The 20,585-nt window shown below is 42.1% G+C and overlaps 1 protein-coding gene across 1 annotated transcript; it reads right to left on the bottom strand.

Moving 5' to 3' along the window:
* Window positions 1–5,507: 5,507 nt before the first annotated feature.
* On the bottom strand, window positions 5,508–7,073 carry LOC123230548 (zinc finger protein 471-like). The gene is made up of 2 exons (XM_044656679.1): window positions 6,278–7,073; window positions 5,508–5,545 (listed from the first exon to the last, which is right to left on the bottom strand). The coding sequence occupies exons 1-2, from the start codon at window positions 7,071–7,073 to the stop codon at window positions 5,508–5,510; spliced, it is 834 nt and encodes a 277-aa protein (XP_044512614.1).
* Between the last annotated feature and the right edge of the window lie 13,512 nt (window positions 7,074–20,585).

The following is a 20,585-nucleotide window of genomic DNA, read 5'->3' as shown; positions in this document are numbered from 1 at the left end:
TAAGATTCAGACATACTAATAAATGTGATCTGAGTACAAAAAAGTCATAGGAGATTTGAACAGAGTTCCAGGACTTGTTTACCCTGAGAGAATGAGTGTGATATAGGCTGAGGCACAGGGAACAGCACTATTGGTTGGAAATTTGGCACTGGGGGATAGCAATGACCTCTTTCTTCTCCCAAGAGACTAAGAAGGGCTTACTGATGAGCAAGACAGAGGTTTATACTTTTTAGACAGTGAATTTTTAGACAGCTACCTTGAAGGGCAGCTTGATCATGCAACGATCCCAGGCCCAGCTCCCTGTCTTTCTCACAGTCTCCAAAGCCAGCAAAAATTCTTTGAGACAAGAAAAAAAATCAGTGATTAGCAGGAGAACTGGATTTCTAAATTTAACCCATTATGGACCAACTGAATTTCGAATTAAGTTCAGAGATAAACATGACAAGCAGTTACAGAACAAGATCAATTACTTATTGATAGGATCAATAAGAAAATGATACAGTGTCAATTTCAGCCTTTTTACTAGGAAAATAAGAATGGTTCAAAATATTCAGAAAATGAGTGCAATGCACTGATGAAAAACTGTCTTTAAAGTATTGATCAAAATTCAGTGGATGCAGAGAAGGTCACTGACAAAACACAAGATCCATCCATTTTCACCCCGTGGCAAAGTCGAAGATTGGATAAATGTTTCAATTTAACAAATATTTAATATGCATCTTCTATGTGCTACTCACAGGATAGGAAAAATAGAAATGAGTCACTGCTCTAAAGGAGCTCCCATCTGATGGCTAATCTTACCATTATCTTCCTTCTCAAACCCTTCCCTTATCCAAACTTTCCCAGCACTCTTGGGCATTTCAATCTTCCCAGTCACCCAAGGTTGCAACCAAGGTGTCATTCTCTCTCTCTTCACCCTGCACCCAATCAGTTGCCGAGTTTTGTTGATTTTACCTTCTTAATATCTAGTTTATACTTCTTTCTTCTCTCTAACAATACCACCACCCTTGTGCAGGTCCTCAAAATCTTATGCCTGGACTATTGCAATAGCCTGCTCGTTGGTCCTCCTTTCCAGTCAATTCACTTAGCAGATGGAGTAATTTTCCTAAAGGCAGGTTTGACCATGTCATTCCTCTACTCTATAAACTCCAATGGTTCTCTACTACATTTATAAAACGAATTTCTCCTCTTCTCGACACAGACCCCTTGTATCTTTTCAGTCTTCTCGCACTTTACTGCCTTCCATAAATACCCTTACGATATGGTTTCACTGGCCTACTTCCTGTTCCATTTAGTTTTTAAAAACAATATTTTCCCCAATTACATGTAAAAATAATTTTTAACAATCATATATTTAAAATTTTATATTTTATATAAAATTATATTTTAAATTAAAAATAAATTTTAAATTTTGAGTTCCAAATTCTATCCCTCCTTCCCACCCTCCCAAACCTTTCCCCTCTTTGAGACACTAAGCAATCTAATATAGATTTCACATATACAATCATATAAAACATTTTTCCATATTGGTCATTTTGTGGAAGAGATCTCAAATAAAAAAAATGAAATATAGTATGTTTCAGTCTGCATTCAGATCATCAGTTCTCAGAGTAGGTGGCTTTTTAAAATCATCAATCTCTAGTTTTGTCTTAGATTAGCACATCAGGATGTAGTTAGGACCCATAAATTTACCACAACATTCCTAGATAGATGATCTTCATGACAATTGAGAGCCATGACTATTTCCTCTGATGCAACCAAAATTATCTTTTGTCTGTGATGCTGGCCAATTAGATGTCTTGTTCTTTGTTCTATGCTTATAAAAATGCATTGCACTCAACCTAGAGGGTCATTATTATTTTTTAATTATGAAGATACATGTTCCTTATAATCTCTAGCTCATATGTACCTCAGTTTATCCTTTGGTAAATTTAAATCAAGATGAGAGTGATGCTATAAATTATTATTGCAGTGTATAAGGGGCCTTTCTTTTTGGCACTAAGCTCAATGAGATACAGGGGACTCTGGGCCAAAGTATATGGGCATTTTAGTAACTTTCTTAACAAAATTCCATAAGTGATTTATTTTATAAATTTATACTTTATGTACAGTGCGTCCCACATCAATTATTCTCTCCTTTTGCTTTCTCTACCAATATGTATGAGGTAAAACCTAAGAGTACGGGCAGGTAGGTGGCACAGTAGATAAGAATGCCAGGAACGGAGTCAGGAAAACTCATCTCTGGGAATTCAAATTTGATCTCAGACAATAACTGTGTGACCCTGGTCAAGTCACTTGCTTTAGTTTCCTCATCTGTAAAATGAGCTGGAGAAGAAAATGGCAAGCCACTCCAAGAAAATCCCAAATGAGGGTTGCTCACAACTTAAAAAGGACTGGACAACAAACCTCAGGGTGGTTTTGATTTGCATCTTTATTATTAGTGATTTGGAACATTCTTTCCTATGGTTGCTAATAGCTAGCAATGTCTTTTTTTTTTTTTTTTAAGAATTATTTCTGGGGGCAGCTGGGTAGCTTAGTGGATTGAGAGTTAGGCCTAGAGATGGGAGGTCCTGTGTTCAAATCTGGCCTCAAGACACTTCCCAGTTGTGTGACCCTGGGCAAGTCACTTAACCCCCATTGCCTAGCCCTTACCACTCTTACTCTTCTGCCTTGGAACCAATACACAGTATTGATTCCAAGATGGAAGGTAAGGGTTTAAAAATTTTTTTTTTCCTAATCTTTGACAACTATTGGGGAATGGCTTTTGGTCTACATATTTGTTAGTTACTGATATCTTGAATATCAAACACTTGTCAAGCAAGAGATACATGATACAAAGATTTCCAATCATTTGATTGGTTTCTTATCCTTAAGGTGCTAATTTTATTTATGCAAAAGCTTTTCAAATTCATGTAAACAAAATGATCAAATTAAATAATTGTCTATGCTTTTTTTGGTTAGGAATCCAATTTTGGGTCATTGCTATGAAAGGCATATGAATTGCTCTTCCTTCTATGATCCTAAATATTCAGCTCAGGAATATATTTTGACATCATGAAATATAATACAAAAATGTTGGTCTAATTCCTGCCAGAATACTTTCTAATGTCCCCAGCAGTTGGGGGGGGGGGTGGGTCTTTTCTAGATAATACATTTCCAGGTTTACTAAAAATATAGCCTGAGTTCAGTTATTTATTGTTTCTTCCTTATCTAGTCTGTTCCACTGATCTATTTATCTGCTTTGTTTCCACTTTTTTTTTTTAAGGATTTCCCTTGAATATTCTAGCTATTTAAATTGTTTAAAAAACTTTAATACCACCTAAACTTTCACCTGTACCTTCTTCACCATCCAACCCCATCACCCCTTCTAATAAAGAATTTTTTGAAAAACAAAACAAAACCACTTACATTCCTGGCTTCTTTCTTGAGTTTTGTGTATTTCTATGCAAAATTATATTTCTCTGGTTCAACACCATTTCCAGATCAGATGAAACTTGGGTCATACACATGCCTGACCTTCCCTCTACTCTGTTCCTATCTCCATGTTTCTATATTCTTCTGTAATCTCATTTAAGCAAAATACTAGTTTCCTTATTTCTCTCCTAGTATATTTCTTTTCCTCTCATCTTAAAAGACAAAACACAAAAAAATGGAACAATATGAATCCCAAAGGGCCCTTTATCTGTAGCCCTAGAAGGCTTTAAGATCCTGAAAGGTCCTTCTCTCCTCTCAATTTGAATGTAAGCATTTCATCACCATTTAGTAACTTCAATTTTCAAGCATATTTATCTTTCCAGGCTTATCATGACTCTAGATACCTTCTATTCTATTAATGGTTGATGTCTCCTCTTATAGAACAATGCTGAGTTTTTCTGGATAGTTACCATAATTGTAAATTTGCATCTTTAGGAATATCATAGCTCATTACTTAATGGCAACTTAGTTTAATGTGATACTTCCTTTGGATACACAGATCTGGGCAGTTTTCTTTTATAATTCCTTGAAATAAAGTTTTCAGGATTTTTGTTTGGTCATGGTCTTCGGGAAATTAGATAATTCTTAAATTCTTTCTTCTTAACCTATTTTCCAAGTCTGTTATCTCTGATAGTAAATACTTAACATGTTTATTTCCCCCCAGTCCTGAAACTTTGTTCTAATATATCTTGCTATCTCATGAACTGATTAAGATCTATTTCTTCCTTTCCACTCTGTAGAGAACCTACAACTTCAGTTTTTCCCCATTTTTCTGTTCTAAGCTAATCTCATTTCAAAGAACTTGTCTGAATTTTCCTATCTTTGGCTTCCAGTGCTTTGAGGGATGCATAACAAGTCAGTTTTCCAGTGTAGTAATATCTGGTATCTGTTTCTTTCCATTGATTCTGTTTTGATATGTAGGGCTGATATACTGCTGGCTTGAGACCTTCAAGAACTAGAAATTCCTAAACTGACTTTTCCTCTGATGGGTTCACATAGAGTATCCATAGGCGGTCAGGCATTGGTCAGAAGATCATTTTGGCTTCCTGGTTAATTTCTCTCATCAATCCTAGTCTTTTGGCCACAGTTTAGTACAGGCTGAGCCAAGGAGGATGTTGCTGCCATTTCTCATTGATTTTGTCAATCATTCCATCTGGTGACATTTAAAAATCACTGCTGCAGTATATGTGGGAGAATTGGGCTCCTCTACTATCTTTCACATGGTCATTTTAATCTTAGGTCTTGGGGAAATATTTGCAAAAAACTACCCTAAAGAACAGAATTAAGAAAGGACTACATATCAAATGGAAAGAGAAAACAAGCCAAAGATACATGCAGAGATTACAACGGTATTATATAGCTTCGAGGACTTCCAGAATGAAATAGATATTTGGAACCACAAAAATTCAAACAGTAGTTTTAAGAGAACAGGCTGAATGTGGTCAAGCCATAAAAGTTCCAGTATTTTCTAATGCTTTATTAGTTTACTACCATTTGCATGTAGGATATTTTGTTTCAATCAATAACAGCTTTAAAATGCAAAGGCCTATTAAATTTGAATTAAATCATATGCAGTACATAATTTGAATATTGATAAATTCAAGAGTAATATTTTGCTTTAGAAGTTGACATTGCTCAAGTTTCAATGAGCAGATTTGATGAATGAAATGTCTCATCAAATCTTTAAAGAAAGCAAGGAGGGAGACCTAAAACATGGGAACAGCAAAGTCAGGATTCAAAAATGTCTCATAAGCATAGAAAACTGGGCGAAATCTACTAAAGTGGAATTAAACTGACATAAAAATTTTTTTCTGAAAAGCAAAATGGAGATGGTATGGCTGAATAGCAGTTTATGAAAATAAGGTCTGGGAACCTGAATAGACTATAAACTTAAAATGAGTCAGGAGTATCATTTAGAAGTTGCAAAATCTTATTTTGAGTCATATTAAGAGTACTATCTCAGAGAAATAGAAAACTAATAGTTCTGTATTCAAGTCCTAGTTGAACTATATGTGGAAGACTCAGTTCAGATCTCAGTGCCATAGCTTCAGAAGGACATTGTTAAGAGAGCCTAGAGAGGAGATAAAATTACAAGACTGAAGAGCCTTTAGCCGATGTTATAAAAAGAAAGATTTAAAAAACCGTAGGATATTTATCCTGGAGAAGGTTCTGGGCTAATCTGGCACTTCAGTTAAAGTATTTGAAGGATATAATGTAGATAGTTGATTACTTGTTCTGGTCTGCAAGGACTGATTAAGAAGCAATAGGTTAATTTTGTAAAGATGAGAATATAGCCTTAATGCCAGGAAAGGAACATCTTGTAAAGAAATCTGTCCAAAAGTAGAATGGTGAACCACCACAAGTCACGAGTTCCCCCCAGTAATCAAGAAGACTACACAACCACTCTTCAGGTATGTTATAGTGGTGAATACTTTCAGATATGAGCCAGATAAGATGGCTGCTGAGATCCCTTCCAACTCTGAAATTTTCTAATTCTGATTTCATCATCTTAAGCCATAACTTAGTAAGTTCCTTCTCCAGTATGAATTCTCTGATGTAAAATAACTCGAACTCTCCTGTTCATCACATTTCTAATGTTTTCCTCCAGTAATGTTGAATAAAGATTATTCTCTGGCCAAAGGCCTTTCCATATTCATTTACATGCATATTATTGCATTGATAAGGTTTTTCTCTGGCAATATTTTTCTGATGTTGACTTAAGAACTTCCCATGTTTATTAAATTCATAAGATTTTTCTCTCCAATATGAATTTTTTGATGTTGATTAAGTCCTGATTTCTGACAAAAGGTCTTGCCACATTCACTGCATTCATAAGGTTTTTCTCTAGTATGAATTCTTTGATGCTGAGTAAGTAGTCTTTTGCAGCGGAAGGCTTTAGGACATTCATTGCATTCAAAAGGTCTTTCTCCAGTATGAATTCTCTGATGTTCAGTGAGGTATGTGCTCCGGCTGAAGTCTCTTCCGCATTCATTGCATTCAAATGGTTTTTCTCCAGTATGAATTCTTTGATGTTGAGAAAGTTGTATTCTATGGCAAAAGGCCTTTCCACATTCATTACATTCAAAAGGTTTCTCTCCAGTATGAATTACCAGATGTCGAGTAAGTTGCTCTCCCCTGCGAAAGGCCTTTCCACATTCATTACATTCATAAGGTTTCTCTCCTGTATGAATTCTTTGATGTAGAATGAGGTGTATTTTCTGGTTGAACTTCTTTCCACATTCGTTACATTCATAAGGTTTTTCTCCAGTATGAATTTTCTGATGTTGAGTAAGGTGTATTCTCTGGTTGAAGGCTTTCCCACATTCACCGCATTCATGAGGTTTTTCTCCTGTATGAATTCGTCGATGTAAAGCAAGTCTTGAATTCCAAGCAAAGACCTTCCCACATTCAATACATTCATAAAATGTCCCTTCAGAATGAACTCTCTGATTTGGTGTATGTTCAGTTTCTTGATGGAAGGCTTTCCCATATTCATTACATTGATAGGTTTTCTTTCCATCATGAATCACTTGTTCATCAAGTTCTGAAATACAGGGGAAGTTCTTATATTCATTATGTTTATGAATTTTCTCTGTCATATGAATTGTCTGAGGTATAGAAAGGGATGAACTCTGGTTTAAAGCTCCTTCACATTCCTTGTATTCATAAAGTTTCTCACCAGCATGTATTCTATCATAGTCATTAAGGCCAGAATTGTGAGCGACAAATTTCTCACATTTATTAGGCTTCCAAAATGTCTTCTTTGAGTCAATTTTATTATACTTATTTGGGTCTGAACACACTCTGAAGATCTTTCTTTGAGAATCACATTGATTGGAACACTCCCCCAGAGAAACTCTTTGTTGAAAAAGGATGGATGATGGACTTAAGCTTCTGTCATATTTGCAACATTCATGATTTCTCACATTATTGGAAATTTTGCTCCTAGGGATTTTTATTGGCTTAACATATTCCTCCTTATTGTTCTGCTGTTTCCCTAAACTGGAAGAACATTGCCAAACATTTCCAAATTTGGGGACCCAGGAATAATGCTTTGTGATTCCTTCAGAGGATGATTCGCTTAAAGAAATATCCAGCTTTATGGCTGACATCTTTGTTTCAATCTCAGTTTCACAATCTGAAAGAGATAAAAAAAAGTGTCAGTATCCCTCAGTCATGCTGTTCCACACTTAATTTTACCTCATGTCTCTTCCATTAAGAAAAAAGGCAAATAAAGAAGAAACAACCTTCTAAGGCAGTGATAGGCAAACTAGGGCCTGCAGGCCAGATGTAGCCCCCTGGAATGTTCTATTCTGGCCCCACGACATTATTCCTAATCTGACGAATACAATGAGTAGGATACAGTACAATGAAACTTCAAAAGAGTTGCCTTAGAAACAGACTAACAGATGAGCATTTCCTTTCCTTTGGCCCCCTCTTTAAAAAGTTTGCCCATCATTGCTCTAAGGTGATTATGTTTTATTTGGGGAAACAATATGATCATGTAAATACAGAGAATATTTTCTCAAAATTTAAGGGAATTTTGGTATTGGGGAATTTTCATTAACTGTGGAGTATGGGATAGTCACTGGTTTGGCTAGAAATCATAAATGAGAGAGGAAGATAATCTTGGAAAGGTATGTAGGAGCTAGGTTCACCCAGATTTTGCTCTTTAGTTGTAGGTATCTCTGGGGGTCTATCCTGGGCCCTCTTCTCTTCTCCCTCTAAAGTATTTCATTTGCTGATGCTCATCAGTTCCCATGGATTTAACTGTCATCTCTGTTGATGACTCAAATCTACCTATCCTGTCCTAACTTCTCTACTAAACTTCAATCTTGCATCTCCATCTTCCTTTCAGATATCTTGACCTGGATGTTCAGCAGACATCTTAAACTAAACATATCCAAAAGAGAACTTATCTCTTCCCCAAATTCTTTCTTCCATCTAACTTCCCTATTACTAGAGAGGGCACTACCCTGCTCCCAGTACCTCAGGCTTGCAATGACAGTGTTATCTCTGACTCCTCACTCTCACTTCTTATATCCAATATGCTGTCACACCTACTTATTTCCACCTTTGTGACATCACTTGAACCTGCCCCCTTCTGTCCTCTGACACTGCCACCACTTGGGTGCAGACCTTCAACCTCAAGTCTGGACTATTACAATAGCTGTGGGTGAGTCTGCCTTATTCAAAGTCTTTTCCCAGGCAATTCCTCTTCCATTCATCTATCAAACAGAGCTTTTGAAACTGCAGGTCTAATGATATCATAAAAAAAAATTTAGCAGCTTTCTATTGCCTCTAGGATCAAAGACATTCAGAGCCCTTCACACAACCTAGCCCCTCTCTAGCTTTCTAGGCTTCTTACACCTGACCCTGCCAGAGCCTTTTATCTAATCACACCAGCCTCCTACCTGTTCTATGAGCAAGACCCGCTTTCTTCTGGCTCCAAATTTTCTCTGGCTATTTCCCATCCTTGGAATACTCTCTCTCCTCATCTCTGCCTACTGGCTTCCCTGAAGTCCCAACTAACACTCCATCTTTTAGAGGAAGTCTTTTCCAGGTCCTTAATCCTAGCGCCTTCCCTGGGTTAATGATTCCCTTGTTAACCTGCATGTGGCATTTTTGTTTCCATCTTGTGAAAAGTGTTGAGGGCCATAAGAGGGGGTGCAAATCTGATGGAAATAAGAAATAAGAGGCAGAACTGACATGACTCAGCAACTGATTGGTATGTGGACAGGAAAAAACAAGAATTTTTCAAGTTCCTACTATGTGTGCCAAGTACTGTGCTCAGAGCTTAACAAGTATTTTTTACTTGATTATCTCAACAACCCTGTGAAATGGATCTCATTATTGTACCTATTTTATAGCAGAGGGAACTGAGACAAGCAGAGGTGACTTTCTAGAGCTAAAAAATGTCTGAAGTAGGATTTGAACTCAGTTCTTCCTGACTCTATTCATTGTACCACCTGGCTGCTAGGGACAAGGCTAAATGGAGTAAGGATAATTCCGCAGCTATGAATGTGGAAGATCACAAGGACAGTGACAGGTTCAAAAGAAAGCAAAAGGTTCAGAAGAATGGGTTTGGGGGGAAATACCACTAGGCCTCTTAAATTTCAAAACACCTTTCACACCAATAGTCAAACACGGTGCATATAAATACTTCAATTTTTAAATGAGGAAACTGAGGCTCTACAGTGATGCAGTGACTTGATGGAGAGTGTGTGTGTGCTCGGAGGGATGAGCCTAGAAAGGTGGGAGGGGGGCTTTGAAGACCAAACAGAATACATTTATTATATTTGATCCTGAAGGCAATAATAAGGACTGAGGGAGCAGACTGGGGTGCTGAGATCTGCCCTTTAGGACAATCGCTCTGGTACTGGATAGGGGGACAGACAGGCCTGGGAGACTCAGGGGAAGCAGACCTGCGGCAGGATACAGCAGCCACAGAAGGTGATTGGGGAAAGAAGGGACAGCCATGAAGGCTGTGTCTGGCTGGTTAGCGGGGGGAAGCCCTAGGAGGACCCTCCACAGCAGTAAGAGTGTGGAGGGTCTTGGGGGGGGGGGGAAGGGAATGATATTGAGTTGGGTTTGGGGCATGTTGAGTCTAAGATATCTATGAGATATCTTAGAGACAGACGTCCAGTATGAAATGTCTAATAGGTGTCTGGAGATACCAGAAGGAAAATGCCAGCATGAAGGGGTACTAGAAAGGTTTCTAAGAGAAAGTGGGATTTTAGCTGGGATTTGAAAGAAGCCAGGGAAGCCAGGAGGTAGAGATGAGGAGGGCAGAAATTCCAGATCAGAGAAAATGGCTGGAGCTGAGAGATGGAGGATCTTGTGTGCGAGTCAGAAAGGGGGCCAGTGACATTGGATCAGAGAAAGGGTGGATGGGAGTTAAGAGGCTGGAAAGGTAGGATGGGGCCTGGAGAGCCAAACAAAACATTTGGTGTTTGATCCTGGAGGAGATGGGGAGCCACTGGAATTTAGTGACCACTCGAGTCAAAATACCCTGTAAAAGCCCAATTGGGCACTGGACTAGACCATGATCCCAGATCCCCCTACTGCCCAAGATGTCCCAAATAGAGCCCTGATTTAAAAACACTGAAGAGCACTGTTTGGAGCAGATCCTGCCCTACCAAATACTCATTATTCCCAAGCTGAGAAGATTAAAGTGGTCCTGGGGCATTTTCTTATGGATCTTATTCACAAGTAATTGATTTTGTCCTGTAACTGCTTAAGTCATGGTTCTTTGTCTCTGAACGTGGTTCAGAATTCAATTTTTCTGTATTTGGTTAAGTCTAGAAATCCAGCTCTCCTGCTAATCACCAATCTAAATTTTTCTGCCTTGGAGAATTTTTGCTGATCTTGGAAAATGCACAGGAGTTGAGGCCTAGTATTTTTACCAAGCTCTCCTTTAAGGATTTAGTATTATGGGCTGCCATCTTGCACTTAGACTCAAACAAGGAACACTTCTTAGTCTCATGCTCCCTAAATGTGATCTTGCTTAGAGCTCTGCCTCAGTTTATTCTTCAGTTCAAATTAAATTAAAACAAAGCCAAATGGAACAAAATGTTTTCAAAATCTACAGGCCAAGCAGAAGGGAACAAAACTATATGGGAAATAGGATGAGGTCCTTATCATACTTGGCTGTTATACAGAGGATCTATTCAATGAACTACAAAGGGCGACCTTGTTTCTTAATTCTCACATTCAATTCCAAAAAGCCAGTATTTCATGTAATTTTAAGAGTCTGCAGAAAATCAAATCTAAAAGAACAACAGTCTTGCCAAGATCATTTCCTTCTTGAAGGTCAAATAAGCCAAAGATGAGATAATGCCCACCCCAACCCCCCCACCCCTCTCACCAAAAAGAGAATGAAATGTGTAACATAATACCGGAAGATCCCAGGGCTGTAAAGGATAACAGATGAGAATTACTGAACACACCACCCAAAATCCTGTAAGGGGCACTAATCAATAAAGTTCTCATAGCTCTTTACAAACCATGGCAGAGAGAAGCTGGTGAACTTGCAGATAAAATCTGTCAGTTAAGTGAAGCCCCAATACAAGCCATTTGGTATCACGGTACTATAGAACAAAATGGAGGAAGAAGCAAGGGCAGTCAGGCTGGTTCACAGAGTTCCTAGAACAATGACTAAGAATAGCCAATAATTATACGGAAATTTAAGGTCTGAAAAGCACTTTACAAATATCTTCCCAATGACCTTTCAAAGTTGATGCTAGAATTATCCCTAATTTACTGTTGAGGAAACTGAGTCCGAGAGGGCCAGTGACTTTCCCAAGGCCACAAAGCTTCCTAGAAGGCATCAGAGGCGTCTGCCTCAAGGGTAGGGCATGACTGACTCTCCCACTATAGAACAAAGAACAGAATAAGACAGATGACATGATAGGATTGGGTATGCAGGTGTTTGGAAGTTTTTGGGGGGCTGTGTGGATAACAATAGCCCCTCCCTCATCTCATGAGACTAAGTGCTCCTTGTTAGTCCAGGTCAGTGATGGTGACCCTATGGCACAGGTGCCAAAGATGGCACGCAGAGCATTCTCTTGTGGGCACGCGGCTGCCCCCTCCCTGATTTCATTACTAGAAAGTGTTAGAAGGAATTTATTTACTTATAACAAAAGGCAGACAAACATGGGCAGAGCTACTCCCCTCTCCCTCTCCATCTTGCCTCTAGCAGCCCAAAGGGGGTTCACAGGGGGAAGGTGGGTGGCTCACAGGCAGCAGAGCTGGAGGGGAGCAGAGCACTGGGGCCCCTCCCCCCTCTACACTCACGGAGGACATTCCTCACTTCCCCCACCCCTCCGCCCAGAGGACCAATGGGAACTCCTCTGTGTGGGGTACAAGAGGGGAGTGGAATGACCCAGCATGTGGGGGGAGGAGCACGGCACTCAGTCTGGGGGTGGGGCCTAGCACTCCATCTCTAAAAGGTTCACCATCACTGGTCTAGGTGCAAGACAGCAGCCTAGACATCCTCAAAGGACAGCTGGGTGGTGTAAAGATACTAGGCCCAAAGTCCCCCACAAGTATGAGGTGAGAATGGACCACAAGGACAAAGGAGAGAACGTCTCCGAAGGGTTCGAAAACATGACTTGGCCTTTGTGTCCCAGGGACGAGAGGGGCCTTGGAGGGAACGAGAACATGGCATTTAAAGGTTGTTCAAAGAGAAGAATGGCTTGAGTCAGAGAGACCACAAGCAGGCCACTGCAATGATCCAGGCGAGATGTAAAGAGGGCCTGCATAAGGTCTCTGAGTACAGAGATGGGACCCAATGGACAAATGTGGAAGCCCGTCAAGATCTGGCCACTTACTGGACAGCAGTTGTGAGGGAGAGTGAGGAGGCTAGAATGATTCAGAAGCTGTGAACCTAGGAGACTAGAGGAAGGGTGTGAAGTCTGGAAGAGGGGCCAGCGTGAAGGGAAAGATATGAGCTCTGTATAGGACATGTTGAGTTTGGAATATCCAATGGGTCATCTGTCACGGAGGACCAAAACTCAGGAGAGAGACACGGTCTTCATGTCTATGGGTCTTGTAATCCATCACTGTGGCAGTCAGATGGCAAATATCCTGAATTCACGCTTCCTTTCTAAGAGCTCCCAAACAGGACACCACCAAGCGGACGTGTCTATGAAGCACGAGTGCCCATTCTTACAAGTTTTGATGAGGTTCAGCGGCTGGGGAACAAGGCCTAAAGGGGGTGGAGGAAAAAATAGGACTTGACAGGTCTTTGGCTTGTTTTCTATCAAAGAATGTTGAAGATCTTCTCAGCCCTGACTACTCCAGAACTGGGAACCCTGAGGCCTGGGAAGCCCAGTTAGATGATGTCTCCCAATCCCATGCAGCCCCACCTAAGTGGACAACCATGAGTCATCACTGTGCCCCTAAAGACTGGGTATGGACCTGCCCAAACAACATTGCAAAGCCATACCAATCAAAGCCAACCTGTATACATTTATAAAAAATGGACAGAGGAGCTCTCTTATCTCGAAAAATTCTGTGTCTCAGTGAGCTAATTACAAGAAATGCCACCATATGTTTTCCACTATTATGCTGGAATTTCTCTTATTAGTCTTTTGGTTTTTATTACCACTAGGAAACAATGCTAGAGGCTATTTTTATCAGATTCTGTGAGGTTTTCTAGGTTCCTTTCATAGGTGCAAATAAAAATAGTCCGTTCTTTATCAATGATTATTCCCCCAATTAATTTCTTAATCCTGTCTTACTATGATAGCTGAGTTTTTAGTCCTGGGACAAACCATACTGGGGAGACAGCACTGACTTAACTCTAAAGTTAGAGAAAGATTTCCAGGTCCTTTGGAAAGAATTCTAGATTTGGACACAGACAGAGGGCATGGGTTCAAATCCCAGCCTGGCCATTTACTCCTCATATGATGCTGAGTAATCTTTTCATGAGGATCTGGCCTAGTCCAACCCCATTCTAGAAAGGAGACCCTTTAATAACAGGCCCAAGAAGCTATCATCCAGACTCTGCCCTGCACCCAGGCCAGGCCATTGCATTCTAGACAACTCTACTATTTAGGATGGTTTTCCTGGCACCTAGCCTTCACTGGCCTCTTTGTAGCTTGTCTCTCATTGCTCTGGGTGAGGTTCCGAACACAGGCCAAGGAGAACAATGTGCTTCAATGTCTGAAAGGGAGGAGCTAACCTTTCTGGTCTGTTCCAGATCTGATCTGTGATGCTGACACTGTAAATACCATCAGTTTGCATCAAGATTTGGGATCAATTTGAGAAGGGCCTTGTGTCCATGACTTTAAGAGTTCACCAAAGTATCTGTATTTATGGTGAATATTGGCTAGCCGCCATATTGGGACCAGGCCACAGAGACCAAGGAGCTTACACAAATGAATACAAAATATACAGGTATATACTTGAAATGCCACCATGTGGAATATATATTTACGAATGTATGAAATACTATGATTATGGTAGGGAGAGGAGGGGGCAGCTAACCCCCAAAAGAACTGGGCAAGACTTCTTCAGGATAAAAGATGGGGAGTGTCCAAAATAGCCAGGAGATCCAAGAGATAGAGATATCAGAGGTGAATATTCCAGGCACGGGGGACAGACTGTGCAAAAGACTGGAGGCAGAGGGCCACCAAACAGGTCAGTTTGGTATAATTAGAATGTGCTCTCCGGGACTCCAAATCCCAGCACACCACTTTCATTCTCATGTTACATCTTTACGTTTTGGAGATAAAGCTTTGTGTGACCCTGCTCTTCTCTATTTTCCCGTGAATATGGCTGGGAAACCTTTTCTTTACTCAGGATTTTACTTTTGTCCTTTTATTTCTTTTACTTCAAGTGATTATTAATACATCTTATAAAATAGAATACTTGGGAATTATTGGATATTAATTTTAATCTTACAGTTTAGAAGGAGAAGAGAGTTCCTGAGGAAGAAGACAAAGTCAACAGCTTGGACAGATAGAAAACAGGTTAAAGGGCCCCAAATCCTGGGCTGGTAGGGGCCTGGGAAGTCTAATCCCCTGGCTCATTTTGCTAAGAAAGAAATTGATTCCAGGTGTCTTGCCCAAGGTCACTCAGAAGGAAAGGCCCAGAATGTCAAAGAGAAGGCAACAGGGAGCTACTGAAGCTTCTTGAACAGGGAAATAATGAGGCTCAAGGGCTGGAGGTCAGACTCTGTGAATCTAGCAAGGCCTGGCCTTGCCCATCAGGCAGACATACCCACAGCATCTTCCCTGCTGTCCTCTGTCTCCCCTCCTCCCTGCCAAATCACAATTTTTACTTGTGGTTCAGGAAATGAAAACCAAGTCAAGGGGGTCCTAACTATGCTAATCATGTCCCATTTGAAATGATCCTAGTAACTGATATAAATCTGACCAGGTGTTACTCAATCACTTGGGGAATTTCAGTAGTCTCTAATGTTTTGTGTCAATATCCATCGATACCAATCTGGTTTCTTTTCGGTTTACACCTTTCGGGTTTGCTATCCCATCTCTATTTTTCTTAAGAAAGAGGGAAGGAAGAGCTTCATCTTTTCTATGGAGAACCCATTTGCTAGCAGAGGTATGAATTTTTAAGTGTTTTATCCTCTTCTCTTTTCAATCCACCTCTCCTCCCCAACATGGTCAGCCCCTTACAGCTTGCCTAATTCATTCTATGCTGTTATTCAGGATCTCTTCCTGCTTTGTTCATGTGGGCATTTAATTTAGACTTTTGTGCACAGGTATCATATTTCCTCTAATTGTGTACAACCTATCGTTTCATTTTTCCTTGCTAGTTCATTAAATTATGTGTCCAAAATCTAGTACCAAGTGAACCATTCACAGTAGAGATTCAGTAAACACCGGCTTTGGGCAACTTGGGGGTCTGCATACTCTGTAATATTTCTCCTTGGGTGGCTATGATTAAGTGAGCTACTGAGTTCTTGTAGGAGACTTGAAATCATAACTGCCCAGCGACTGGGAAATGCCTGCATGAACTGTCATAGAGGAACGTAGAGGAAAATTATTGTGCCAGAAGAAATTGTAAATAGGAAGAAATCAAAGACATATGGAAAGATATGGATTAACAGGTGAAAAAAGCAGACCTGGCCTGCAATTGCAATGGCCTCCAAATTGGGCCCTTGGCCTCAGGCTTTTCTCTCCTCCAAGCTAGCCTCTACGAGAAGGAGGGACTCACCTAAATCACTGCCATGGCCAACTCCAAATCCCCTTTACATTTAGGATCAAGTGAACTCGTCTTAGGAGCTGAAAGCTCTTCCAATCTAGGCTCCAAGTTGCCTTTCCAGTCTCTCTAATACGCCCCTTTCTACACTCTCTGGCCTGTCCACACTGACCTTGCTCCATCTCTTGCCTCTGGGCCTTGTGCCCAGCCTAGCCCTGATGACCTCAGCACCCCCCTCTGCCCTTCTGAGCTCAGATCAAGTAGCGTCTTCGCCATGAAACCTTCCCTGGTCCCCTCAGCGCCTCTTTCCTCATCCACCAAGAAAACCTTCACTTCAGTTTTGCTTCTACTTGTCTGTGCTCAGGCTGCCTTCCACGATAGAGCCTAAAGCTCCTGAGGACGAGGGCTGTTAACATTCTGCCTTTGTAGGCCCAGCGCTCAGTGCCATCCCTGGCCCACGGCAGCTCCTTGCTAAAGCTTTGCTCATGAACAGAGCTGACGACAAGATGATCCCAAAGACAGAAGTGAATATTTTCCCACTCTTCAAAGGGACCTATTTCTCTGAGTCTAGAAGACAAGTGAGGGGAAGGAGGTGATCTATGGAGGTCCAGATAAGGTCTACAAAGCAGCTTATAGCCAGAGCCCCAGATGGCCAGGGCTAGGGGTAGTTGGGAGATGAGCCCCCGTCTCACATCTTACAAGCGTTTTCTCCTGTTGCAGATGCCCCACCAGGCTTCATTTCCTTCCCTCCCTCACTCACCTGGCCACAGGCCTGCCTTGAGGTTTTTCTTGGCTATCCAAGGTGCTTTCCCTTGCTTCAAACGGGAGATGAGGGCTGGTTTGGAGGCTGCAAGTCCTGGTCATTGAAAATGGAAAAAGGAAGGTGACAAAGAGACACCTCAGAATCCATTTCTCCTCTGCCTTGTATTTTGGAGAAAATGTGGCCAAGGCCCAGCTAAGACCCACAAGGTGGTTCAGAGGGTCCCTGAAAGTCACGCTGTATTATGCGGGGAATGAGTCACAAAAGGGAATTGGATGTAAAAGGAAAACAGTTCACTTGACACAGTCCCACTTAAGAGGACAGGAACCTTCTATACCTTCAGGGATCTGCAGAGAAATTCTAGGGGACAGTCATAGAACCGAGGGGGTAGGTGGGGGGAGGGAGGTACAATAATCCAGCTGTAGAAAGCAAATACCTTTCTTCTGGAAATAATTTGCTTAAAACTAAACCAAAAAGCCCCAGTGACTTCTGCTCCCCAAAGGAGAGAGGATCTCTAGTCCTTCTAGGCCAAGCAGTAACTGTACGAAGGACCCAGTGTACACGCTGTGAGTCCTAGAGGAAGCAGACCTTACCCAGGTACACCAGGTTGCTATAGTTCTCGAGCATCACCTCCCTGTACAGCTCCTTCTGGGAAGAGTCCAAGTGTCTCCATTCTTCCTGGGTGAAGTCTATGGCCACATCCTTGAAGGTCACTGACTCCTGGAACACCAAATACATGTGAGCTGACCCAGCCACTAACCTTCCTACAGGTCCCAGGGGGCAGGGAGATGGACAGGCCTTGCAAGGAGGGTTTTGGAATGTTCTGAAGACAGTGTGGGAGCACCCATTACATGTGGGTCACGTTGTAATAGATTTGAACCCCACAACAGTAGGAGAGGCTCATGCTCACAGTGCATGTATTCATTTATCTCCAGGTTAAAGAAGAGAAACCAAAGGAAGGCCAAGAGGCACCCCTGACCATGCAGCTAGAACTCAGAGTAGATCTTCTGAACTTCAGGCCAATGCTCTTTCCATAACTCCTGCCCCCTCTCAGCCTAGCTCAAGTTTACCCTTCTCTAGCACGCTGCCAATGAAGATGAAGTGCTTTATGCACTGCTGGGCATGATGGGAGTTTGCTACAAAACTCGCACAACAAGAAATTAAAAAGTGGCTACTATAGGCTCAGCGTGCTAGGTGCTAGGATCCAAAGACAAGCCTACCCACAGGTATGTATAAAGGCAGAGTTAGGGGTTAAGATAACTCTGGATGGGGACCAGGAAAGGCCTTAGGCAGTTTCCCCTGAGCTGAGGAGACTCAGGCTTAGGGAATGGCCAATAAAAGATGGATATCATGTGGGAGGCCAAGAATGGACCACAGAGCCTGGGGAGGGAAGGCCTGTACAATGAGGCTGGGGAGGCCAGCCTTTAATAACAGCAATTTACAGATGTTCCTTGATGTAACAGGGAGCCCTGGAGCATGACACAGCCATACTGAACCTCTGGCACCTGAGTGAGAGGCCACAGGTGATGACACCAACCGGGAGCCTATCAGACCCGCTGACGTCAGGAGGGACAAGGACCTGGGGGTGGCGGCTCCAAGGGGAGAAAGCAGAGAAAGGGGACAGATGCAAGTCAAACTGTGGAGGCAGAAATGACAATATGTGGCCACTCGCTAACAGGATTTGTGAAGTGAAGGCGGAGAGTTAGGAGTCAAAGCTGCCTTCAGAGCTGGGCCCACAGGGGACCCCGAGGAGGGGGGCCCTAGGCACAAAGTGGTCTGGGGGAAAGACAAGCTCTTCTTTGGACTGGAGATATCTTTGGCATATCCTGTCTGACGTGGAGAGATGTAGGCTGGCACCCGGCAGAATGAGGAGGGCTGACTCTAGGAGTCATCTGCAGAGAGATGATAGCTGGGCTCACAGTGACCACTGAGGTTATCCAGTGAGAAAAAGGAGGAAGGAAGGCCAAAGCCAGACCCTGAGGACAAGATGATAAACAGTGAATGAGACTGAGAAGAAGCAGTCAGGCAGGCAGGCTGGAGAACCAAGGCAGAGCCGAGCCATGAAAACCCAGAGAATATTTGGGAGAAAAGGTGAGCTCAACCAACAGGGTCAGAGGGTGCAAAGAGGTCAAGAAGGAGGACAACTGAGGAAGAGCCTCGACGAGATCAAGAAATTCCAGGCCCCTTGGGAGAAGGCGGAATCATTAAATGATGTGGCTGAAACCAGACAACAAAAGGACTGATCAGTGATAGGAAAAGAGAATGGCAATGAACAGAGTTTTTTCTAAGAGTGTAAACACGAGGGGAAAGGAAACATAGGTTAATAAACAATAAAGGAATAGAGATGATCATAAAGAGACACGCATGTTAAATCCGCTTTTGTTTCACCTCCAATCTAAGTATTAAACATGACAAAAGATGGAAATCTTCCATGCTGGAGGGGCTAGGTAGGGGCAGACATCTTCTTTTGACAGCAAAAAGATGACTGAGAGGTTCTCATCTTATCACACCACCAACCAGTGCCAGAGAATTCCTGGGCAACACGTTTACCTGCTGAAGCATCCCAGGTCTACATAAGAAGGGGGAAGAGGGAAGCCTGTTTGCGTGGCTAGACCATCTGCCAAAGACATCTGAGGACGACGGCCTTCAGATGGTACAGATTGTTGGGATGGCATCTGGCTTAGAGTCTGAGAGGAAAATCAATTTGTCCTCAGAGCACTTGGAAGAAAACCAATTGCCTCTTGAAACAGAGGGCTTTCTATTATTTAATAGGGGCCCCAAACAAACGCACAACACAGCATCCAATAAGCTCTGCAGACATTTTGTGTGGGAGCCGACTCCCCTTTTTTCTAGTGTGTTGGTAGCCTTACATAACCATCCATTTAGAGAGCATTAGCTGGGCTAATTAGGGGCAGCTGGGTGGCTCAGTGGATTGAGAGTCAAGCCTAGAGACGGGAGGTCCTGGGTTCAAATCTAATCTCAGACACTTCCCAGCTGTGTGACCCTGGGCAAGTCACTTAACCCCCATTCTTCTGCCTTGGAGCTAATACACAGTACTGACTCCAAGACGGAAGGTAAGGGCTTAAAAAAAAAAAATAGAGCATTAGCTCCTAAAATGTAGGTGACAGACAGAAAAGAACTTATACTAACGAAGCATAAACCTCCAAGACCTAATGAAGAGTTAGTTAACTTACTCCTAAGCAAGCAAATGAAGTCACCAAGTGAAATGGTATAAGGCCATCTTTTCAGGAGAGATGATGGCTCTAAATAGACCCTTTGGGCCCCCCATGGTTAATGGGTATGAGCTAGGGGAAGATGCAGCAAATGCTTGGGAAGGAGCAGTCAAACAGGCAGGAAGAAAACCAGGAGTGGGCAGAGATAGAGACACACACTGTAGACGGCCTTCTCATGTTTAGCTGAGAAGAGGAAAAGGAATACAGGGCACTGGTCAGTGAGGAAGGTTTAAAGGATGGGGCAACACAGATGTTTCTACTGGGAGGTGGAAAGCAGCCAGCTAACAGGAAGAGCCTTAAGATTAGAGAGCAGGGATGCCAGAGGGGTCATCTGCTGGAGAAGACCGAATGGACTGGGACCACTTATGCATTTAGAGGGCTTGGTCTGGGCAAAAAGGATCACTTCTTCATGTGAGGCAGAAGTAATGAAGCCAGCTGGGGAAGATATC

The sequence above is a fragment of the Gracilinanus agilis genome, chromosome 1 (assembly GCF_016433145.1).
Source record: "Gracilinanus agilis isolate LMUSP501 chromosome 1, AgileGrace, whole genome shotgun sequence".
NCBI lineage: Eukaryota > Metazoa > Chordata > Mammalia > Didelphimorphia > Didelphidae > Gracilinanus > Gracilinanus agilis.
Note: the sequence above shows the minus strand (reverse complement) of the source record. Positions and strands in the feature narration are given on the sequence as shown.